The sequence below is a fragment of the Sebastes fasciatus genome, chromosome 9, assembly GCF_043250625.1.
Source record: "Sebastes fasciatus isolate fSebFas1 chromosome 9, fSebFas1.pri, whole genome shotgun sequence".
NCBI lineage: Eukaryota > Metazoa > Chordata > Actinopteri > Perciformes > Sebastidae > Sebastes > Sebastes fasciatus.
This window is the reverse complement of record NC_133803.1, coordinates 2953422-2979501: the sequence shown is the minus strand read 5'-3', so window position 1 is coordinate 2979501 and position 26080 is coordinate 2953422. Positions and strand designations below refer to the sequence as shown.

General features: G+C 40.1%; 1 protein-coding gene across 10 annotated transcripts in view; it reads right to left on the bottom strand.

Moving 5' to 3' along the window:
* Positions 1-1402: 1402 nt before the first annotated feature.
* rtn4b (reticulon 4b) overlaps positions 1403-26080 on the bottom strand; it is a 47605-nt gene continuing 22927 nt past the window's right edge. For 9 of the 10 annotated variants that reach the window (XM_074645261.1, XM_074645262.1, XM_074645263.1 and 6 more), the window contains 6 exons: positions 12799-13006; positions 9517-9655; positions 5191-5260; positions 4842-4888; positions 4256-4314; positions 1403-2368 (listed from right to left, as the gene is read on the bottom strand). In XM_074645261.1, the coding sequence (XP_074501362.1) occupies positions 2326-2368; positions 4256-4314; positions 4842-4888; positions 5191-5260; positions 9517-9655; positions 12799-13006 (566 nt within the window). In that variant the 3' untranslated portion in view covers positions 1403-2325. Of the gene's footprint in view, positions 2369-4255; positions 4315-4841; positions 4889-5190; positions 5261-9516; positions 9656-12798; positions 13007-19305; positions 19469-26080 lie in introns of those variants that run through there. The other variant, XM_074645271.1, reaches the window with a different exon arrangement.

Here is a 26080-nt window from a genome sequence, read left to right as displayed (position 1 = left end):
TGTAGAAAATAAATTATTAAAAAGTCATAGTAAAGCATGACAAAAAAAAGTTATAAAAAGTTGTAGTATAGTATGACAAAAATAGACATACTATAGTATGTCGAAATAAGTCATAAAGTATTTTTATTTCTTTTTTCGACATATTGTAGTATTCCTTTTTTCGACATACTATACTGTGACTTTTTTATGACCTTTTTTCGACAACAATACTATGACTTTTTAGTACTTTTTTTGTCAGGTACTATACTATGACTTTTTTTGTTAGGTACTATACTATGACTTTTTTCGACATACTATAACATGACTTATTTTGACTACTATAATATTACTTTTTTTCAACATACTATACTATGACTTTTCGACATATACTATGACTTATTTTTTCGATAAACTATACTATGACTTGCATTTTTTAGATATACTGTACTATGACTATTTTTTTCGACATACTATACTATTTTTCAATATCCTATACTATGAATTTTTTTAACAAAGTCATAAAAAAGTCAAAAAAATCATAGTATAGTACATCGAAAAAAGTCAAAAAAAAAGTCAATATAGTATGTCGAAAAAAGTCATAGCATCGTATTTTGAAAACTAGTCATAAAAAGTCATAGTCGGGGAAAAAAGTGTAGTATACCATGTCAAAAAAACTTAAAAGGTCATAGTATAGTATAGTATGTCGAATTAAAGTCAAAGTATAGAATGTCGAAAATACATAAATGTATTTGTATGTCGAAAAAATAAGTCATATTATAGTATGTCAAAAATAAGTCATGAAAATCTCACTTTTTACAATAGTCCCATACCTTTAACCTTTAAGATTATTGACTTAGCTACTCAATGTTTGCATATAAAGTCAAAATGTGTACATATCATATACTGTATATTACTCTATATTTGTCTCAATCATGACTCTGAAAGTCACATTTTTGACTTTGTATCTCAATTTTAGATTAGAAAGACAAAATTGTGATTTTGTATCTCAAAAGTGTGTCTTTTCATACTATAATTGAGACTTTATATCACATAATCATGACTAGAGAAAGTCACAGTTTGTCATCTATTTTTATTTGTTCTGCTTTAACTTTTCCCAGTGGAAACGGGCTTCCATACGCAGCAGACTGAAGATACTGGAACAGAAACTAACTGGAGTTAGCTGAGTTGACGGACAGATGAGGAGGCGGGACTTTCTTCGTCTAGAAGCTTTATTGATAATTGTTTACATCTCACAATGCATTCCACAAACACGGCTCCCAGCTGGAAGCTTTTTATCGTCACAATTGAAGTATGAAGTTTATCATTCACAATTATACTTGCATAACAAACAAATGCTCGAAAGTTTCCCAAAGTCACATCAAGTTGCAACTTTATTAAGATATTGGCTCCACAGACATAATGGTTATTTTTTTTTACTTTTTAAATATTTTATGTGATGTGGATGAATGTAAACGTGTTTCTTCCAGAGTTTTTCATTACTAGACAGCTGCAAATGACATGGAAATAACGACTTTGATGTAATTAATGTTTTATTTGTCTGGCAAAGGTTTTCTAGATGTTTCTAGCTAGAGTTACTCAGAAGCAATGAAGTTTTTAATGGTAGTACAAGCCCCCGACAAACCCCACACAAACCCCCCTCCCCCCCACCACACGCTGCCTCATCAAATTCGTCACATCGAGGCGAAACCACGCAGCAGGTTACCGAGGAAACGAGCTCAAAGCTTGAGGGACACGACGGAGTTTCACTTAAACAGTTAAATCACAAAATACTTCTAACTCAGTAATCATACCAGAAAAAAATAAAATAAGAGAAAATACAAATGAGTTGCCGTTTGCTGCTCGCTCTCTCAAAAACAGCAGACGAAGGAAAAAAAAAATCTCGAGAAAATGACGGAAATAAACACCCGAACCCCACTGTGGGAGCATTTGACCTCCCACAATGCACTGGGTGGGGAGAGTGAGGGTTAATTCAAGATTAAAATGTGTTTCTGTGAGATTCAACGTCTCACAGTAACAAACATTTCAAACCTAATATTTAAAAAAAAGGTGTTTCATCGAGCCAACCTCGGTGTAGTAAAACCTCAGCTGAACTCCGACCTGCTTCGACGTCTCCAGAAAACACACAAAAAAAAAGGAATTCTGAACTGGAAAAAAAGTGTTTTATTATTTTGACAAATAAAGTTAGAAGGGCTGTGTCCATGCCAGACCCCTCCGCTCCTCCTCCAGCCTTCCTTCATATCCACCCCCCCCAACACACCCCTTCCTCCCCTACAACCATCTTTCCTCTCAGGACTTCCTGAATCCGAGCTCCGACTTGTCGTTACTTCACTCTGCTTTACGTTTCATCCCGGGCACCTTCGCCTGGATCCTGCAGGAAGGGCAAAATAGAGTTATTAATCACCAAATGTAATAGTAGTAGTATTTCTGGGTCATTAATGCATTAAGTGTGAATGTATTTAGATGATTTATAGCAGCGTTTTAAAATTGACTGCAGATCTAGAATGCTTCCATGGTGACACACTGCTGATAACGGCAATAAGAACATTTCTGACAGGAGAAGAATGAAGTTCAAATTATGAAATATTAAAGTTGGACTTCTTGTAATTCGTTAGTTTTTCATCATTTTTACTAACTGAATTTATTTTTGTCACAACCAACATATATAATAGAGTGCGGTCTAGACCTGCTCTATATGAAAAGCTTCCTGAGATAACTTCTGTTATGATCTGACACTATATGAAAACAGAATTAACAGTAAATTTTTTTTCTCTTGTTGGGGCTTCCATGTGACGGATCAAACTGTCCACATTCACTGTTCTCTCTTTAGTTTGGTCTTTCAGTTTAAACCAGCTGGTTCATGTCACCATCTTGTCAGCTGTTTGGTGAAGGCGGCTCCATTAAGGCTCTGATCACACAGAGCGCGTTCTGCAGGTGGAAAACGTGACGAGGTGCACTGCATTGGGTTTTTGTTGCCTGGAGAGATGGAGCGTTTTTTGCAGTTTGCTGCGTCTTATTTTTTTTTATTGTTGCTGGGCTACACCGAATGAGTGTTAATGTTGGCTTAACACAAACCATGAACTGTACACTATCTAATAGTTGATAGTTGCCTGCAGTTTAAATGAATGAAAGCGACTAGGGATGCACCGATACACTTTTTTCAGACCGAGTACAAGTACTTACATTTGGGTACTCGCTGATACCGAGTACCGATACGAGTACTTCTCTGTGGCAAACGACCCTCGTTAACAGCCAGCTGGAGGGTGTGCGCGACACACGGCAGGCTGGGGAGTCCCGCATACGAGGCGGTGCGCCGCGACCGGCTCCAGGTCAGCTTGGAAAGACTCGGGGTGGAGGTGCTTCACGGGGCCGTGGACAAAGTGCTCGCTCTCTCCCCACCGGGGAGGGACGGGGTCCCCTGCTCCCGGTGAGACTGTTAACCGGGGAGGGACGGGGTCCCCTGCTCCCGGTGAGACTGTTAACCGGGGCGGACTGTCCTCAGTGCGCCCCAACCGTGTCATGCCCCCAGGGCGGGGCTTGGCCCACGTAAAATGCACCAGGGATCGGCGGCGATGTCTGCAACCCACCCGACCCGTCTTGAAATACGGACCAAGGAGTCTAACGCACGCGCGAGTCAGAGGATGCAAGCAAATGAAAGTGAGGGCTGATGCCAACGACTGAAGTGGGATCCCGGCCCCGCAGAGTAGGATGCACCACCGGCTCGTCACGCTGCCGTAAAGTGGTATCGGTGCCGTTGTATCGGAGCCGTTTTGCGAGTACATGAGCACAGTATCGGACCCGATACTGGTATCGGTGCATCCCTAAAAGCGACTTACCCGAAATCTAAAGTTTGATGATCAGCTCACGGTAACTACGGTTGGTTAAGTCATAAAGCTCAGAGTATCCAGTAAAAGTCACAACGAGACGCTAATGACGTTGGGTGCTTTCCGCTCTAGGTTGACTTTTTTTTCATCTCTAGACGTTCAGGGCGCTCCTGTGAAAACGCAAGGCGTTCAGCAACGCAAAAGCAGCAAAACTCTTCAATCTAACTGAAAACAAAACGCACTCTGTCTGATCAGGGCATTAGTCTCCTCTAAATCTGTTATCTCTTATTGGTTCACTTAAGTCAAATAAACTTGGGACAAAGCAGAACACCATTTATTACATTACTATGGTAAACTTATTGTAACACCCATGTTGGTGCTGTTAAGTCCACTCCGAAACATTTGTGAAGAGCTCAGCAGGATAAACTACTTACTTTCCAACGATGTCTTTGACCTGGTTGTTGACCAGAGCCAGGTAGTGGTCGATCTGAGCCTGAAAACACAAACAAACAAGCGTCAGGATCGCATAAAAGTCCTGCATTCAAAATCAGACTTAAAGCTACTGCGAGGAACTTTAATTTAGTGTCGATTCTGGTTGTGGTTCTTCCGAGCCAGCGGAGCGGCGAGGTGAAGCTCTGCTTCGGGCCCGGAGGAGCTGCTGCTGGGTGCAGAGCTCTCCACCTCCTCCCGCTGGAGCTCCGACTGTGGGTTGAAGGTGGCAGCGAAGTCGGATCTTGTTTCGACAGTTGTTAGTGACTCCTTACATCCCTGCTTTGTTCCTCACCAAATTCTTTTTTTTTAACAAACTGTCACTATGTACGGTATTCATAGCCTACAAAATATAATCTGGAGTCCACCTGGTCCCATTAAAGACACACACCCATCAGTCAGACTAGCAGCAGAACAGTGAGTTTGATGATTAAGACCTGATTAAGGCTGCTGAGACCTTAGACTGGTGCTGATCCTCCATCACTCCCCATTTCCCCTTTTAAACATGTTGAGTTATTGGTAAAGACTTACCTGGTGTTTCTCGTAGACGATCGGGCAGCTGAACAATCCGACCAGAGCTGAAGAGGAAGAAATTAGGTTTTACTGCCTGCTGCTTCTTGTTAGTGTGATTTAAAACGACAAACTCCAACAGACACAGAATCTCTCAAAGAGCAACTAAAACTCAGATTACAGTAAGAAGTTACTACTTCATACTTTTTATGAGCTTTCAAATTATTCTTTAGCCTTGGTTTCTAGAAGAAGTCAGCATGATTCTTGATTTCACCACCAGATGGAGCCAAAGTAAGAAATGTTAATCTCTTTAGATTGAAACATATTCATCATTTAAGCTGCATATTGACACGTGTGACTTGTTCCTCACCCAGAATAAGAATAGTGAGTCCGTTGAACAAGGAGCCAACGTAGGTCAGGATCCACATCAACACAGCAAACTGCAGAGGAAAAGAAAAAAGAAATCACAGATTGGAAACATCAGACACGACGATCTGAAAAACAAACAACTTGATATTTAAAGTATAAAAATATGATGAAAAATTAACAGATTAACTGATAATAAAAACAATCATTCGTTCCGACTTCTTAGTGTTTTTAGGGGTCAAAGGTAGGCTTGCTGCGGTAGTCAGGGTTACACGGTGTTCGGGCATACAGCGATTACATTACCTGCCAACCGCCCCACCTTTGTTTTGCTTTTTTTAAAAATAGAATTAAAACCCATTTAGTTCAGTTTCACATATCAGCGCTACGTTATCAATACATAGTCGGACGCTTAAAAACTGAAAGTCAAAGTGTCGTCTCCGTACAGCGTCTCAGCTCAGAGTAGCAGATGTCAGATTTCCCACACACGGGATGAGACAGAGTTGACCCGCGAGACGATGGCGGAGGATTCGGTGTCAAAGCCAAAAGAAAAACTGCCATTTGGCAATATTTTAGATTTAACTTCTTCCATCGGCGCCGTCGGCCTACTTTACTTTTTTCAGAGGCTGTCGCAGGCTCAGGTTTTACAGATACTGGCATCATATGAAACTAGAAAACCTAAGGAATCAATCGGTACCAACCTTGTCATGTTGGGAAGTTGAAGTTACGCTAGATTTTGGCGAGGAAAAACTATCGTGTCGATTTTCAAAAGGGGTCCCATGACCTCTGACCTCCAGATATGTGAATGAAAATGGGTTATATGGGTACCCACGAGTCTCCCCTTTACAGACATGCCCACTTTATGATAATCACATGCTGTTTTTTTTTATTTTTTATATTGTACTCTTTACTACATTTGACAGCTTTAGCTACTTTAAATATTCAGATTATTAATACAAAATATAATCCACAAATAAATGCTGATTTATTATCATGTAAACTACCCAGCAGTATATGAAGTCATGCTGCAACAGTAAAGTGACTAACACACTAATGCATAAATAATTATAATCCATAATATAATATATATTATTCTGCAAATGAGAACTTTGACTTTTCGTACTTTAATTATATTTTGATAATTCTGTACATTAACTTTAGTGAGATTATGAATTGGGGACTTTTCCTTGTATCCGAGTATCACTCCATCGTAGTATTAATACTTTGACTTTAGTAAAAGATCGGAGCACTTCTTCCACCATTGTTCATTATTGTAACAACAATCCTTTTAATGACAGACAGAAGGGAACGAATCCGCTCTGGATCGATAGCATTTAGAGAGTTTCCTCTCAGGAATCAAATTAAGTTAATGAAGTTAATATAACCTCATATAACTTCATATATCCAGTCAACCTTTAAATAAACAGACACTCAAGGAGCAAATCTATAAATTAATCAGACTGGGTCAATCTGTCTGAGACGAGTCATCTGTCTCTCTTTATAAACAGTCAAGAATATGTGACGCTGAACAGGAATATCTCAGCAGTCATGTGGTTCTCCATAACGCACTCTGTTGTCATCTCTCTCTTAAATGTTCCTAGAACCAATCAAATGATTGATAATACTGTGCAAAGAGAGAATTCTTGTTTTTTACAACTTGGGTTTTATTTCCATAGATTTGTTCATAATTTCTTTCCGCTATAAACATTAAATCTACAAAGTTCATTACTGATATCTGGGAACGCAGTGGCGTCGACACAAACTTTTTAGGGGCTGCAGACGATTTCAATTTGTCTTTTTAGTTTTTAAAATATCAAAATTGTGACAAAATGTCTGAAAAAAGGCCAAAAGATATTAAAGTTTACTGTGATATAAAACAGTGAAAAATAGAAAATCCTCACATTTGAAAGGCTGGAGAATATTTGGAAGTTTAATAGTCTTAAATCATGAATCAATTATCAGAACTTGCTGGCGATTAATCGACTAATCGGAGACTCAAGTACTTGGGACTCATTTTTAGCAACGTTGGCTTGTTGAGATTTAAATCCTGAAGCTGTTTTAATATGAATGCATACAGTGCTGTAAATTAATGTGACGGTCTTCTGCTCGTGTTCATGATGAACATGAAAACAGCCCGGAGCATAGAGCCAAAATGGCTGCCAGTGTAAAGACCCGACTGAGTTAAAACAGCTAGATTTCTGACTGGAGGCTTGTGAGGTAAGAGCGTGACATTTTACTGACCCGCTGGTGTGGTTGTAAACGGATAACAGGAAATTATTCAGGGGCAGACGAAGAAGAACAAGATCTGCTGAGAATATAAACACATTCCTGAGGCTCAAACTTCCCTTTGGTTGGATTAAAAGAATCTGATGGTTTTTGACCCTGTAAGGGAAGTTTCTTCTGCGCGGCGTTATTCTCAGATCTGTATTTGGACTGCAGGTTGGAGGGTGCAGCGAGGTGACGACAGGCGTCTGACAGCTGCAGAGCTCTGAAAGCTCATCTGTTACCAACACTGATCTACAGACACATTAACACACTGTAGGTGCTGCTGATTAACACGGCTGATCCAGGTCTACATCTATACAGTACGCAACTTCGGGGTCTGAAAAGTGAAGCCAACGCTGAAGTGCCTTAACCTTGCATTCTTTCTGATTGCCAGCAGGGGGCGACTCCTCTGGTTGCAAAAAGAAGTGTGATTGTATAGAAGTCTATGAGAAGATGAGCCTACTTCTCACTTGATTTATTACCTCAGGAAACATTGTAAACATGAGTTTATGGTCTCAATCGCTAGTTTCAAGTCTTCTTCAATACATCAAAAGGGCAGTCCACAAACCAATGGGTGACGTCTAGGGATGTGACGGTGAGGACATTTTCCCCAGCGGTTAATAGACTTGTTGCAACACCAGTGTTACAGGTTACACCGGACATTTTATAAGAAAAGATGCCAGTCAATATGTGTAGCGCGCTTACTTTGATGTTAACCGTCGGGTGGCGGTGTCTCTGGCCTCTCCGGTCCAGCTTTTGCTGCGGGGCCGCAGGGATCTACCTGGCCCTCGCACATCGGCTGTGACCGCTCCGTCCTTCTCGCGCCGATGGCCTCATTAACATTATAGCATTGGGTTTAAATCGGAAAATTGCGTCGACAACAAATCGTCTGCCATCTCTCTCTCGTCCCGTGTGTGTGAAATATGACACCTGCTACTCTGAGCTGACTCCTTACGGAGCAGATGCATTCACTTTGAGATTATAGCATCCGTCGTCAGACTAACATGCCGATGATACGCCAAAATTAACTAAATGGGTTTTATTTCTGTAAAAAAAAAAATCTAAACGACGGTGGGGACTAAGGGTATGTGATGTGATTGGTGTGTGCCCGACCACCGTGTAACACCGGTAACACGTAGTACCGCGGCAAGCCTAGTGACGTCATGGTGACTACGTCCACTTCTTATATACAGTTTATGCATCTATATCATGTACAGATGGGCAAAACATTAAAATTATAACCTAACAAAGAGTCTTAAGTGAAGCTTGGGACAAAACTGAAAGCTACAAAGACCGAACAACCAAAGAAAGGTTGTATCCACCAACCAGTGCCTCAAACTTAAAAAGGTACCGTTTGTAACTTCTTACACTCTTATAAATCATGCAGGTCGGTGCTTCCTATGCGCACTTACGTGTGGCTACGCTGTTCTTACATAGAGTCCCTTTAAGTACAGCACTTAACTTAGTAAATGTACTTTTAGTTACCACTTCTGACAACTGACTGACACTCTGGAGGTAGACCACCCGATAACCATTGCATGTTCTTGTACCAAAACAAACATGGACGACAACCAGCAGCTCGCTTAAATGTGCTTGCAGCTTTCTCGAGAACTGCTCATCCAAACAACTTCCCACTGGACAGTGTGCTTCGTTTGGGTCCTGAGCAATACACCTGCCATGTGTGAAGTCGATCGGACAAACGGTTGTGGAGAAACTAGAAGGACAGACCGACAGACACTTCTTCCATTATAGTTGGATGTAATAGACAAATTTTGGAGCAAATTCATGTTGTGAATAAAGACATTTGGCCATGAATTTCAAACCGTCATCCGATTCTGAAGCCTTTGAGGAACAGGATACTATTTTCTATATTTGAAGACAATTTGTCTGATAAGTCCACAACAGCGCTCCATTTTACTGGACTGCAAATATCACAGTCTGAAATACGGTTTAGGTGTCATCCTCCTGCCTGTATTTTCCCCTTTAGACTACTTTAAATACTCTGTATCTACCTAAATAGTAATGGTCATTTGTGGGCCTAGATAGTGTGAACCAGAGTCTCTCTCACCTTGATGGAGTCGACCAGGTCCTCGACCAGGAATACACGCCTCAATTCACCGATGCTCTTGTTGAGTTTTGCTAGAGCCATGTCGCTGTACTTGTGGACCATGTCTGCAGACAGCGCCACCTCCTGGTCCAGGTACTGCCTGAGAGGGAAAGACAGCGGAGCAGTGGGTTAAATACAGAGCTCATTGATCCCCCTCTGTTCAAGCTTTATGGATCCATAGAAAAATAATAATAAAAAAATTTATTGGCCGACATACATGTTATTATCATTTAGCTATTGTTTCAGAATAATGGACAGCGCTGTTTGTTGTGTGTGTATAGTTGTGTTGTAGTTAGTTCACTGTGCTATTTCCTCCTGCTCTTTTTAATGCAGCTTTCCTGCATACACTGTAGAATCTGTAGAAATGAGTTTGTAATGTGACTCTCTGAGCTCACTCCCCACCACCCCGCTCAGATTATGTTAATCTGAGTTAATTGAACTCTAATATGCATCGAGGTCAGTTTGCAGACCAGCAGGTGACAAAAAAAACACAGTAAGTAGGTTTTGAAAAAGAGCCAGGAGGGAGGATAAACGAATCAACAAATAAGACGTTGAACCAGCAGGCTGAGTATTAAAAGAGTCCACTGTGTATATTCACAGTGATCCTGTAAAGTAGTGAGTTACTGTACAGACATGTTTGTGTGTGTTTCTATGTGATGTAGTTGTTTGTGGGGGTAAAAAAAAAGAAAAAAATCAAGCTGAAGTTGTTTTTGAAACCATCACAATACAAAATTAAAAAAGGAATTAATATGTTATCTGGGCCAGACACTAGGCTTGGGCGGTATCTGTTTATGTATACCTTCCTGATATTTCACCGGGGTATACGGTTCAGGGGGGAAGGAGGGGGGGGGCGTTGTAGGCCAACCAGGAAGTTAGCATTACCCTGGTTCCCTTCACTAACAGCCAATGGGATTATTCCATTGGCTTTTGGATTATTGCAGAAAAAAAAGCTCTGTGTCAAACACACATTTATGATACTGCAAAATAATCTCCATAAATGAACACTACTTGTATGATTTTTGAAGCATGAATGCACCAGAAGTAAAAAGCTAACGTTAGGCTATAAACCAACTACGCCATGGTTACACGAGAAATATAGTAGTCTCATTTAGACGCTTGTTAGCAACCACTTTTTTTAAGACACAAAGGCTTTAAAATTCATGAGTGGGGTATTTATTGATGTATGTTATGTTATAGAACAAAATGTTATGATATCTTCAGCTTGTGTTAACCACAGACCTTATTTCAGGCATCTAACTAAAAACCTGTTGACTTCCAGACGAGGGAACCAGAAGTGCTAAGGTGCTAACTCATTTCTGGGTTTTAGGACTCATTCCTGTAGCACTCTATAACTGATAACGTCACACTCGCTTGCTTGCTCCCTCCCTCCCACACTCGCTGGTGGTGGCAGACTGGCAGTTGAATCAAATCATGTGGTAAACTGCTTTTTTGTAGTTTGAAGAAGACTAAACCCATAACACTCAGTCGCCATGTTTCTGTGCTCAGCTGCCTGTTACACCATAGAGACCGACCTCTGGTGGCGTGTGCTGCGCATTACAATACATCACATTAATACAGCATCATAGAAAGTGCAGCGTCTGTATTCATGACTGTATGGAAAACCATACCGATGGAATTTCTAAATACCCTGGTATACCGCCCAAGCACGGAAGGACACGCATCATAACAGCAAAGACAGTCCAGACTGAACATCAGGATTAATCAGGTCATTGATTCCTGTGATTAGCTCAGTTTAATTCATTCTGTTATACTTATTCAATTAGTTATGCAAAGTGTTTCAATATCTTGTTTTATTATTATTATTACCATTATTATGACTTTAGAGTCACCTATAAAAATATTACTAGTCCTTAAATCAGACAAATGCATTTTTTTGAAATTAAGAGAAAGTTGATGATGCCCATGTTGGGATGTCTTGATACCAGAAATTTAATAGTCGATACCAACACCAGTGAAAATCCACAATTGTTATGATAAAAAACAAAACAAAAACCCCCTTTGGGCTAGTGTTGGGAGGTTAAACAGGTCCCAATTCCCTCTTTAATATCTATATCATATTCTTGTGAAAACATCTCCAAACAGCTGGATTTATTCAAGGTTCTCGCCAAAAACACAATTTTTACAAAATGACATTGGAACACATCATGATAACGTTAGAATTTACCTTTGCCTAAACTGCATTATGGGATAGTTGGAGTGACTAATCACGGTTTAAACCTCTTCAATCTAACCACTGAGTAGACTGCAGAGGGCCCAAAGAAAAACGTACTAATTTAATATTTAGAGTCAAATAGTGGTTCAATAATGATTGAGGGTCGGTGACGCTTTTCTGGACTGGAGAACAAATTCAACATCCAAGTTCCAACAGTGTTCTCCCCTGTCATGCAACACTGTGAGGCCATCAACTAAATGGATGTTTGAATCATTTCATTCTTCTTCTTTTGGGGCCAAAACTATTTCACATGTTAATAATACATTTGGTGTCTGAATAACACTGTTTTTATCTCTGTTCAAATAGTTATTATTGAAGGAAAAAAGAACATAAATATAACAGCTGGTAAACTTTTCAACGGTAGTGTGAGGGGCCGTGTCCACCAATGCGTTTTTTCCTGAGGCCAATGTATTTTTGTAATGCTTTGCATTTGGAGCGCAATGTATTTACGCTATGGTAAAAACGAGGCGCTGAACGTCTATTCTGGGTCGAGCGCTACACGTTTGGAGTCTTTTTCAGGTCTCCGAGAGCTGAAAAATCTTAAACTTTGGGTAAAACGCTATGCTCATTACTGTCACTTTTTACCCAGCCGTCCAATCACAAAGGGGGAGGGGCGGGACAAGTAGCCTACCACAAACACATGATCAAATGTGTTGATTAGTATGTTATGGTCTTACTGTGTGCGAACGATCCTACTCGTTGAGATGTTTCCTCACCCACAAAATCTCATGAACCCACACAGATCGGCAGGTCTGTCCTCTCCCTACGTGCCTCAGCCTTCCCTTCATCCAGAGCAAGGGCCAGAGCAAGCATTTCACCACGTGTTGACTTCAGCGGACATTCCGTATCATAGCAACCAGATGCAACCAACTCCCAGCTCTCCAGCTTTGCATTGCCTGGCGTTTTCAGCTGAGAAAAAACGCTTTGGTAGACACAGCTAAATCATATGGTGTATTTTCTGACCTTCATGACCCTAAAAACTTTAGATTCTCTCTCTTGCTGGTACTCACTTGAATGGGTGCCCCTCATCTGACTTCTGGATGGCCTGCAGAATGCCTTTGTATATCCTAAAGCAGATGGTGACTGAGAGGAGAGCCAGGCCGATGTAGGAGCAGACGCTCACGATGCTGCACAGTGTCAGGGAGAGGAGGAGCAGCAGGGCGGCGCCGAACACCACGCCCGTGGTCTTCACATCCCGCCAGTAGAGGAGATCCACCACTGCAGGAGGAAGGGGAGGAAGAAGAGTGGTGGTTAGTGTCAAACATCCAGAGAGAAGTGACAGTTTCTGTCCTCAAATGAAGCCTGGAGCTTGTGCAGCATTTAAGCTACATTTAATATTGAACTGCAACAAAAAGAGTCAAAGCGCCACATTTTTAATTTAAAGCATTATTACATTATCATTTTAATTATATTCATAGCCAAAATACCTAATTTACTTCTATTGTATTGCGATTATGGGTCTAAAAACACTTATATATTTCGAATAAACATGCTTTGTGTTTCAGAATTTTGAAGAATTAACAGACTATTGATTGTTAACATACCCAATAATTAATTCAGGAGATTCCTTGAAATCTGCATGACCAGAGCGTTTTTCAACGTAAATCAGTGAATTTTACACCTCTGTCTAATATGCATGATTAGATCAGAAATCATGAGATTGTCATGTGACGTGACTCGGATTGGGAGTAGGGTTTTAAGTATGTATGTCAGGTATGAGATTTTCCCGGTACAATAACCGTTTTGGAAAATATATATATATATGGTATCACATTATCATCAGTTAAAATTACCCATAAAGGTATAATATGCAACAGCTGCTGGTTGCGGTTTGTAAACACACGGCATTCGAAGTTGGCTCCACCTTGGCTCAACGAGCGAGCGATGGCGAGAGAGAGAGAGCAGCGCTGGTCGAGCGAGCTGATTCAAGTGAATCAAGAGAGGGAGCAGCGTTAGTGATAAAACAGTGAATCTGGAAGCCCAGAAACACGCAGCAAAATAAGAAGAAAAGAAAAAAATAGAGGCAGAGGGCTGCAGGGTCTCTGTAGATCCAGACACCACCACACACTTCTAGTGGTCAGTGATGATTGAGAGGGATTATTTTTTTATCCGTATATACATTGTTTTTTAGAAAATTCCTGCATATTGTACCTTTAAAGGAATGATAACAGAATTATTATAAACAGAATTCTAAACCTGATAAAAAAAAGCATATAACATTTCATATAACTAAAGCATGTTAGTTTGCATGTTAGCAGCACTATAGCATGTTAACTCAACTACTAAATGAAAAATAACATCAGCTGTAAGCTTAAAATAATCTACTTCGATTATTAACATGTACTGTAGGTGCTCCTTTTTTGAGCGAGTAATGGTCTGAATGCAAAATATATATAATATAATATATATATATATTATATTATATTATATATATATATATATATATATATATATATATATATATATATATATATATAATAATCTAATTTCATGATTTTCATAGGTGTCATCACAGGTAATATTGCCTCCTCACCCAGTCAAAATTTGACTTTTAAAATCAATCAGCATTAAATGTCCTCTGGGTTTCTGCCTCAACTCAACTGACAGTTAAACTAGATTAAAATCTTCTGCTTCAGATGAATGTCACATGGTTGATGCATGTGATGAAGCATCTTTAAAGTTTGTCTCCTCTGTCAGTGAAGCCTGTGCTGCAGCTGTGCTGGGGGTCAGAGGTCACACACCGTCATCCCTCACTGCAGCTTCTGACTCACAACTTCCTCATCTCTGTGCCTTCTGGACTTTCTTTCCACTTTTCACCCCGATGCCACAATGACAACTTCCAAGTGATGAACTTGCATGAGCATTATTTTATTACGCCGTCCAAAACTCACAGAATGTCCACGCCAGCTCACTGTTAGTGTTATGAAAAGTTTGATTCAGATTCCTGTGGATAAACACAGAAACTCCCCAACCCTGCTTCCTGTCCTTTTGCCAGGTTTTTGATGAAGAGGGCATTGGCTTCTAATAAAAGAGGGCTGAGAATAACAACAACGAGTGTATCTTGGAGAAGAATAAACTTCAGAAATGGGATCACAAGATTTGAAAGAATTACAAGTTCTGAAACTTGTTCCTGCAGTACAACATACTTCCAGTTTGGCAGCACTTTACACCTGTGATTAAAAAGCAGTGTGTCACACAGAGCAGCATGAAGATCATTTAAAGTGTCACACAGAGCAGCATGAAGATCCTTTAAAATGTCCAACAGTCAATTAAAAGGCCCTGCTGTGAGGCTGCATATTAAACACGAGATCACAGGTACTGTACATAATATACTGTTGGCAATTTGTCCAAAATAAGTTGTTGGGGAACATCCTTAAAAATTTGAAACCACCAACTTAATCAGAAACTTAAATTGTAATTCATTCACATGATGCTGCTCAGAGTGATCGGCTTGACTGTCAAATGCAAGGGGTCTCTCCCTAGCACAGTCCTGCTAATAACGGCGCTAATTGCTAACGTTAAAAGGTTACATTGAACGCATTATGTTGCCTTCAAGCTCTTCAGTAAAAATTAAAAAATTTAAACTATTGGGAGAAGGTAAATTATAACATTATCATGTGTTCAAATATCTTGTAAAATGTAGTTTTTGGCAGGAAACTTGAACAAATACAGTTGTTTGAAGGAGATGTTTCACAGCAATATAAAATAGATAGGGAATTATGACCCAACACTAACGTTAGCTTTAAGCAGCTTATAATTCATAATTAAAACTACTAATGCCAAGAATTATTTTTTTTAAGCAAAGCAAATATTTAAAAAAACATACATTTATTTCCTAATCATTTGCATTGTGTGTTTTTAAGCAAATGACCACTATAGATGATAGCTAATAAAGTAAAATGATAACATTTAAAAATTTTGATGGTTCACACTGCATAGGGACGGTTGAAATTATTTTTCGGGACGGTGGTGAAAGAAGTTAGTGTGGAGCCTAGCTGTCAATTATAGTTCTTGGAAAGAAAATCGGAGTCGGCAGGTCGGACATTAAAAAATAATAATAATTGAAATTGGCCGAGAAAATTGCAATCGGTGCATCTCTATCAGCAACTATTTTGATAATTGTTTGTCATTTTTCAAGTAAAATTGCAAATAATATCGTAAACAAGACATTTGGGCTCTCACTGTTTTCTGATGTTTTAAAGACTAAGAGATTCAATATAAAATCAAAATTATGAAAATAATCTGCCGTATTTCCATCCCATCTGTGCTAAAAAACCTTCGAAATCCTGTGGAAGAGTGGTCGAATTTATGGAATATTATAATATATATAATATTTATATAATATATATTATTGGCCGATATTGGTTTAATAATACATTTTGTTTATAAAGCGCTTTTCTGGAAACTCAAAGACACTATCATAAAACAAGGACATCATAAAAAATATAAAACAATATTAATCACACATTAAAAGCAGTTCTTAAAAGGTGAGTTTTGATTTGTGATCTTAATGTGGACAGGTTGGTGCAGTCCCTGATGTGTTTTGGGAGTCAGTTCCAGAGGGAGGGGGTGGTTTTGGTATTGGTCGAGCTGCATTTTCAGGAATTTCTCAACTTCAATTATGGAATTATTAACAAAAAAGAGCCAAAAATAAAATCATCAGCAGCAGTTTTTAAATATGGGGTCTTTCTGACCCATGGGTGCTGCAGGGAGCTCCTTCGCTCTCTGAGGACCCAGATAGACGGGAGATGGTGGGTGGGGGTAGGACTCTCCTGGGAGACAGCTGCGCTCATGACCTGGGTCCTGCATAGAGCACGCTTATATTTCAACAGGGAATTCCAGGCAGGTCAATGGACAATATTAGCAGTGAAGGAGTCCTGGGTTTCCTGCAGTCTCTGACGTTGCTCACAGCCGTCACATGCTGTACTTTGTGACTCTGAACGACGAGAGCACGTCACACTGGACGCTGGAATCTGACAGTTTAAAGTTTCTGCATCGCTTATCGGAAATTATAGCTAAAGGGCCTTCATAATTAAGGGTTCACTTTTAATTCAAGTTCACATCCCAAACCATAAATAAGTCTCAAGGTCTTACATACATCCAGAGATAAATAGTTTGCTGATAAGCAAAGCAGCATTAAAATGCAAACTGCGGAGCAGGGTGAGCTGATGTACAGAGAGACAATGGCAGGTGCTGTGAGTGAGGGCGGCCATGTTGCTCAGCACCACAGACCAAGCGACTGACCAGCCACAGTAGGTTTGACAGCTGTCCAAAATATTCAACAGCCAATAAAGCTTAAGAGGCTGAAAACCTCAAATCAGATTTCCTGCAACAAATTGTTGCCAAGTGGACAAATCCAAATGACAGCTTAATACTGCAGGACACCAGCACCTTTTCAACATTAATGAATATAAAACATGTTCATTCTGTAGACATGGGATGCTACCAAAGACATGGGATGCTACTAAAGAAAGTTTAAGCGCTGAACTGACAAGTGGATCTTCATCGAAATAGATAATGCATGAATCGTTTAAGTCATTTTTCTCACAGAAAAATGCTGAATATTTTTTGTTCGCGGCTTCCGAAATGTTGAGATTTGCTGCTTTTCTATCTTTTATATGAGTGCATCTTCAGTATTGATGTCCTTTGGACTGCTGGTCGAATAAAGTGAGCATCTGAAGACGTCATCTTGGGCTTCACAAAATTTAGATGGGTATTTTTATTTATTTTTTACTATTTTCTAACATTTTGAAGACCAAACACGTATTTGACCAATCAAAAACAAACAGATAATAAAGCAGCAGAACAAAAAACACCGACAGTATGATAATAATGCACTTTGCTTTCCTAGTCTGATAGTCTGTATATATGTAGCCTATAGATAAGATATTAATAAAATACAGTTGTACCGACAGGATACAGTAAAGCACAGAGGCCGTTTCCATGCTGACAAGCGCTCGTGTCTGCCTGTCTATTCTCCTGAGGAGCTCAGAGACCTGCAGATCCCAGAGGGATGTCAGTTGAGAAGGCGGTTCTTAATGTGGCCCATGGGACACATTCACTACAAACTAATAAAAGAATGAGGTCGTATGAGGCCCATACCACCTCTGATGTGGTCTGAAAGATCCGATCTCAATGTGTCCTCAATGCGCCTCGAGTGTGTTCACACCTGTACTTAGTGATCGGATCACAAGTGGACAACTCTGAGGACACATGTTAATACCAGGTCTGAACAGAGCCTCTGTTGCTTGGTAACCTTTCTGCATTTTTTACCAGTGTTATCGTAAAGTGGCAATCTTGAAGATTTTCATAAAAATAGATGTCTTTTAGGTCACTATCCATCACTGAAGGAAGTAACACAATGGTGATTGAGCCTATGGCCCACTGATTTAACTACTGCAATATATTGTTTGCAGTATTATGAAATGGGCGTCTGTGGTGACATTCCCAGAAAGTTAGTTTTCTCCATTGTTTAAAAAAAAAAAAAAAAAAAAGTACCATGCACAATTCTGGAAACTTTAAGCTCATGTGCAAAGAAATATATTTTTTCTGTTCCATTTCTATGCTCATGTATCAACACAAAGACTCCAGACTGCTAAATCTAAGCACAATTCCATTGTTTTCATTCCAATCGAAATGCTAAATCAAGCAGGACTGAAATCTTAAGAATTGCCACTTTAAAAACTGATTTTTTTTTTTTTAAATGGCTTTCAATGCTGCTGCTGTTTTAGAATGACACCAAATACAGAAGTGGTGCTTTCCACTGATTCCACAGCAGATCAGATCAGAGGGGTTTCCAGTAAAGACGAGCGCCTCTTGGCTGCTGTAAAACACGGTGTCAGCCGGCTCACTGACCATTATTCAGACCCATGTTCGGGAAGCTTCTTGCTTATTGAGCGCAGCAGGGTGAACATGTGGGCGTTGACAGCTAGCCTGTTAGATGGCAGCTAGCTCTCCTCTCATTACCTAACCGCTCAGTGTGATCACTAGCTGGCAGCTCTGTTAGCCACAGCAGCAGATGTGGCCGGTAGTTTGACAGAGTAGTTGTCTGGATGTAAAGACACGGACAGCGAACATGAGGAGGAGGAGGGTCCGCGGTCCTAATGTGGCTGTCTGGCTACATATGGTAGCAGGCATGCTAGCACCGCGGAGCCGGGCTAAAAATAGAGCCCACATCACAGCTAGCTGAAGCTCGGCTGCTGGTCTCGCTATGTTTAAATCAGCAGCTCTCTCTCTCTCTTCAACATGCTCCCGAAGTGTTTTATTATTATTACTATCCTCCCCGGGAGGCCGTCTGCAGCCCCCACCGGCAGCCCGGTCCTCCCCGCGGGGTCTACACGTCAACCCGTCCGGCATGACCTCCGCGGGCCGGTCGGCCTCTCCCCCTGCCCGGGCTGGATCCAGGCACAGTCCCGGTGCTTATGCAAATCCTAAACCCGCCAAATAACCGGACGCAAATGCGGCGAGTAAAAGAGAAGGGAGAGGGTCGGTAAACAAAAGATTAGAAGCAGACTAACCCTGTTTGGCGTCCATCTTGAACCTCCGTTAAGCATGCAGCAACACGGCGGCTCCGCCTGGTTGAGAGGTGAGACCGACCGAGGCGGAGAGACGGAGAGGAAGAGAGGAGGAGGAGGGAGACAGACATGCGCAGCTCGGTCTCTCTCACCACGGATGGACGACTGATTACTACAAATGTGGACTCGATTCGTTTTTTATGGTTTATTTTTTTTTTTAAATATAACCTTTAGTTCCCTGACTGAATACTGAAAATTAAACAGAGGAAATGCTGAGATCTTCATTTGAATAAAATGAGGCTAAAAAGAAATGTGAATAAAAACTAACTACACTAAATACTGGAACAACTTAACGCCAAATTAAATTAAATGTAACTGAAATCATAACTTTCCTGAAAATAATTCGGTACTATGGTATAGTAATTTCCCACTCTATATTATACTTATTATATACTATTCTGGTGTACACTTATATTTGGTGGTATCATATTACTCTACATATACTATACTCTGCTGCTGCTAATAATAATATTGCATTAATCAAGTACAACTCTGGTCGTGAATTGTGAGTACAGTTAGTACTGCAATTTTGAGTCCAATTGCTCTTTTGCAGTTTCTATTTTATTCTTACTTATACATCTAATTATTTATTTAATTTGTTTTACCTTTCTATATGTATCTGTACTTATTTATGTCTTTGTGCTGCTGCAACACCCGGATTTCCCCTCTGGGAAATATCTTAATTTCGCTTTTCACTTTTGTCTACAGGAAAGCACACAATTAAAATAAATGGAGACTTAAGTTTCCAACAAAATAAAATACATGTTTACTTGGGTTTAAACTGAGTTCTTTAAAGCAAAATCAGCTGCGTATAAACTCAACAACTTACTCAAAGACACTTAATCGAATAACTGCCAAGTTTTGTGGTTATAATTTGATTTTACAAAAATAAACAAAAGAAAAACATCTTTCCTGTGTCTACTCAGGAAATCCAGCAATATTTTAAAACTTTTAAAAAAGTGTCAATGATTCAAATTTGATGTTATTGTAGTGACTTTTAAAGGAAAATCTAAATTAAATGGCTTGTTTGCCACTGATCTACACACTACACAGTGTCACGGCTTGTGAAATAGTCACACAATTTAATCTATTAGATTCGTGTACATAGACACAAATTTCCTTTTTTTTTCGTGACGCTCAGCACGACTTTCAACATTTTTTGTGTGTTTTCCTACGAATGTCCTTGTTCCTTGAACGCAACATGTGAAGCATGTGTCAATTTCAACTCCAGTCTTTTCAAAATAAAACTAATTAGTTAGGTTTACGAAAAGATCAACTTGGTTAGGCTGAGGCAACCAAACTACCCTGTTAGCTTCAGGAAAACGATCGCCGTTTGGGTTAAAATAACACCGGAAGTGGTGTAACATAAGTATGCAAGTTATGTGACAAATAAATCAACTCTGACTTGTGGTTCCACACGGGACACAAACAGCGGTCTCCTGGGAGAAAGCACTGTGTTTTCTGACCCACCCAACCACCCTGACTTCATCCCTACGTGGTGTTCGCCAATCTTTTTACTTCCCGGTTCACAATTACCTGGATTACAAATTGATTTCATGCTGACCATCACGAAAAAAATGTGAAATTCATGTCTATGTACGCGAATCAATACATTCAATTTCCTGACTATTTGACAAACTGCTGTGCGACTGGTGCTGCTACACACCAGTACTACACTTGGGAACCAATTCATGACAGATTCATGACTGACTGCACTAAACTTCCTTTATGCATTTCCTTCAATATAATCCACAGTAACTGTTTTGACACTGACAAACAATTAATCAGTAAATATGAATGAATTCAGGGTGGTGGAAAAAACAGCATACACAGTGACACTGCAGGATGTTCAAAGTTCAACCAAGGCAGAGGGAAGTGTATATATGTGAAAGGCCGTCTGTTATCATGAAGAAACAGGTTTCTAATAAGGATTATGACAGCAGCAGCGGGAGGAGGAGGAGGAGGAGGGTGGAGGTGTGTTGCATAACCCGGCTGTAAAAGGACAACCGGCTCCAGAAATGCCAAGCAGCAAAGATAAAAGTTAGGAATTCAAATCCAACCCACTGGAAGGGAAGAAAGAGAGACTGTGCATCAGTTCAAATCCATGTAAGGAACTGCAAGCTGTCCAAGAACACCAGGTGCATGCTGGGAAAGCCACTGCGTCCAAAACAAAGTGAACAAGGATTTAAAAATCAGGCCTAATTATAGTTTTTGTTCTTCATACATTAATGATCAATGTGTGACCAGAATATGCCTGTTCTGACAGAGTTTTTGCCCAGTAGTCAGTTTTTGTCTTTAATAATCACTTAAAGCTTCACTAGGCAGTATATTTTTGGCATCATTGGGCAAAAATCCTATAATAACCTTTCAGCATATTGTAATTCAAATGTTCTGAGAGAAAACTAGACTTCTGCTCCTTGATATTTCCTCAACAGATCTCAACATGGCTGCCAAGTCACAAACTTTCTCATTTTACAGCTAAACAGTACACTACAAGCTGTTTCTGAAAACATTTGAGGAGAGAAATAGGCATTACAGTAACACAATATTGATTCATATTAGATCAGCGCTGCCTAGTTTGACCGTTTGATCAGAGTTTGCGAGTGATTGACAGCTGCTGAGAGGCGGCAGCTGAATGGCAGACTCCAACTCGTCATTTTCCTCCGCTCTGAAATCTTGCAGATGCCGTTGGGAGGACCGGAGGACACCGAGGCACATGATTTTTTTCAGAATACCTGTCTCATGCACTACTGTCAGGATATAGTGACCGTTTTATAAAAATAACTATTTGCTCCATTTCTACTCACTGCAGCTTTAAACATAAAGGTGGAGTGAAGGCTAAAACCTTTGGAGTCAATACTAAACATATATTGTAGATCATTAAAGCTGAAGTAGGCGAGATTGGCGCAAATATGATTAAAAAAAGTTATTTTTATGAAATGGTTGCTATATCGTGACAGTAGTACATGAGACAGGAAAAATTAGAAAGTTTGGGAGGTGGCAGCCATTGTGAAATCTGGTGAAGGAACGCCAAGTTCCGGTCACATGACAGGAGAACAGCCAATAGGAACGCACTCTCTCAATGAAATGACCTGTGATTGGTCAAAGTCTCCCGTCACTGGCTAGATTTTGTAAAGCCTGAAAACAGAGCCATGAGGAGGAGCAGAAGTTTAGTCATCTCTCAGAACACTTCAATTACAATATGCTGAAAGCTTATTATGGGATGTTTGCCCAATGATGCCAAAAAGATACTGCCTACTGCCACTTTAATGTTATATTGCCTGCAATTGTGCTCGGTCCCAAGTCCACAGAGCATAAGCCTCGTTTGAACGGTGTAACTGCTGCAGGGCCTGACGCAGACACACAGATGTTCAATACATTCAAATACATGCAAAACTGGAACAACGGTCTCAATTATTCAAACAAACTGTTAAGAAGTTGTTCCCCATGAATGATGCAGACAAAAAGAAATGTTGAAGCATCCCCCCATCAGACTAAAATTTAGTCAACTCAAGAAAAACAAGCAGATACAGATATACCGGTATCTGCAATACTGATCGATATATCGGCGTAGCTCTACAAGGCATCACATCCATTAGGGCTGTCCCCAATCCCTTTTTTTGGGCTTCGACGCTTCGGTGAGAAATATTCAAAGGTATTCGAAGCTTAGTGGCCTGGTCCTTATTCAGTGCCCGGTGCTGCACTACTGTACACACAGGCACACATACACCCAACAAACAGCGATATCCGTCTGAGAATAATTAAAAATAATTCATCTTAAATTTGAATAATGCGGGATTATTCCTTATTTCATGGGCTATTTGGGATTTATACATTATTATATACTTATATTAAAAAAATAAAATAAAAAAATAACTCAAATACTAATTTGGAGGTCGGTTACCATGGTAACAGTCAAAACTTCAAAGCATTCAGATCAGCCCTACATTCCATAATGCTATATTGCAGATTAAAGATGGAGGATCACACTGATGGATTTGATCCAGATTTATTACTAAAGGTATTCATTTTACTAAAATATAATTAGTAAGATGAGGAAAAGCAAATTCACACATTTTAGAAGCTGGAAACATGAAATATTTAACATCTTTACTTTACAATCGTAGTAGTTTTAAGGCCAAGCATTTAGTTTTTCCTAAACCTAACTAAGTGGTTTTGTTGCCTAATCGTAAACAAGTGTATCGTTTAATTCATAACATTAAGCATGTGTTTACTGCGACCCAAAAGTGCACCGAGGGGTCTGACAAAGTGTCAGTATGTGACGAGTTGAGATAAGAACATGTTGGTCATTGATGATGTTGAAAATCATATCTGATTTGTACTTAACGGGCTAAAAAATGGTCCTTTAAATATCTGCTACACAAAGAAAGTGACTGAAAACTAAAGGATTGGAGTGTTTTGAAAGTTGCAGGACTACAAACAGCTACAACTAGTTTGTGAAATTTTGTTCATGGTACCGATTGTTGTGCAACCTAAAGAAACATGATTATACTGAATAGAGTCCATTTGGTCTTTTTCTTCCCTGATGAACACATCACAATGACTTCAGGAGGAAGGTGAGTCATTCAGTCGGTGACAAAACGTGATGATGTTCCTCATTCTTACCTACTGCCTCGTTTAACTTGCAACATAAAGCTTGATATTGCAACTAGAGTGTGTCTTACACATACACACACTTCCTTACACACTCACACACCAGAAAGTGCTTATTCATTGTGCGACTCGGCCTCGTGGTGTCACACAAACTCTCCCGACAGAGACACAACAGCTTCTTTCAGTCGAGCAGCGAACACTTTGCGGTCCTCGCTTGTTACCGGCTCAATGAATGATGGCTCGATGAACTGAGCCGAGCTGACACTCTGTTATGAAGCGCAGCGCCAACACACACGCACACCCACACACATCCACACACACAGCACAAAGGCTTCAGTGTTGAGATGAGAAGCGATAGCAGCACTATGATGCAACGTCAGCAGGACACATGAAGATCAGCAGACAGCAGGACACGGCATGTGATAACACTATATACAGTATATTACATTCTGTATTAGGGCTGGGACCATTCACCTATCTCCTGATTTAATACCATCACGATACTTGGGTGCCGATTCGGTATGTATGGCGATTCGATATTACGATTTATTGCAATTTTTGTTAACTTTTTTAACACTAGACCATGGGAAGAAGTTGAATCATACAAATCTAGGGATTTTAACTTTGGAAAATATCTAAATTAATACAGTAAAAATGTTTGATTTCAGCATGTGTGTAGTCAGATGTCCTGAAGTCAAATATATCAGACATTTATAAAAAAAATTCCAAGACATTTCCCTCACAAATTAGTGGTATTTTCTTTTTAATTTACAAGGGACATTTAATGTTTTATACTTCTGGTGAATATAATCCAATCAATCTTATTTCAATAGATGTATTTTGTAAATACAGTTCACTTTAACACCTTATTTTAAAAACCGGACGTAGTCACACATGTATACTTCCGCTACCTTCACCAAGTCCATCGCTAGCTCTCCCGTCAGCTCCGTTCTCTTTATACATCTATGGTCAGCTCCATCGGGGCCGTTTGAATGCATTTAACATAAATGTCAGTATACGGGTGCTCTACAGTTGTGGCTTGAGACATGTTACCGCGGTACGATACCGTTTCCTGTCCGTGACGGAGTTAGCATGCAGCTTTAGCCGTGATGTCTAGCTCTGCTTTTCCTGTCAATGTGTGAAACCCAAAGTGTTTCCATCCTTTACTGGATGTGTAGTGTTTACCATGCTGGATTTAACATGTGGAGGCAGGAACAGTCCTTTATGCAAATGAGCCCATCCAGCGTGACGCGTCTCAGCTCACGAAACTTGGACCAAGCTGTCAAACTAGGCGATCTAATTCTAAAGACTCAGCTGTCCTCGCCGGACCTGGTGGACATGTGTCGCTGGATTTAACATTATAGACATGACCACTGATTATTTTTATAACAGTTTAGCCATAAATTCACAGACTGACCGTACACGGTCCAGCCATATGCTCAGTTTAGACCGAGGCTTGTTAATTCAAAACATCTGTGTCAGAAACACAATATGACCCGAGCTCTAAAACACTGAACATGTTAGTTTGTCCATCACACACACACAGTAAACATGGGGCCTGTGCAGAAAGCGGCCACTACAGACTGCTGAAAGCTCTAGAACTGACTCTCCTCCAGCTCATTAGCATATCCCCGGCACACGAGCCAATCATTAAACTGCCAGCTAATGTCACTCTGCTCACAAATCCCTCCCTCCTCCTCCTCTCTACTGACTACCTTTGGTCACAGCAGCTGACTGTCCAAAGGTCCTCTCTGTAGCTGCTGCAGTCGCCCCAATGACGAGACCTGCACTGTCCAGAAAAAACACAATCATGTTATCTGGGAGGACTCCGAGCCTCCCGGTATGTAGGAAATAAAACAGCAGTCACGATTCAGGTACAACTCACGCCGTCAACAAAAGGTCCCACAGACGAATGAAGCGAGATGAAAACCATTTAGCAGAGCTAGTTTGTAAAACATGCAAACTCAAGATGCCCCACAAAATCAAATGGAAATACCCAACATTCCAGAATTCATCCTAACATTTTATCTTTTGTCTCAATTTCCAACGCTGCAATGTTTGAATTGATGCACCCAGCAGCAGGACAGGCAGGGTGGAAGAGATC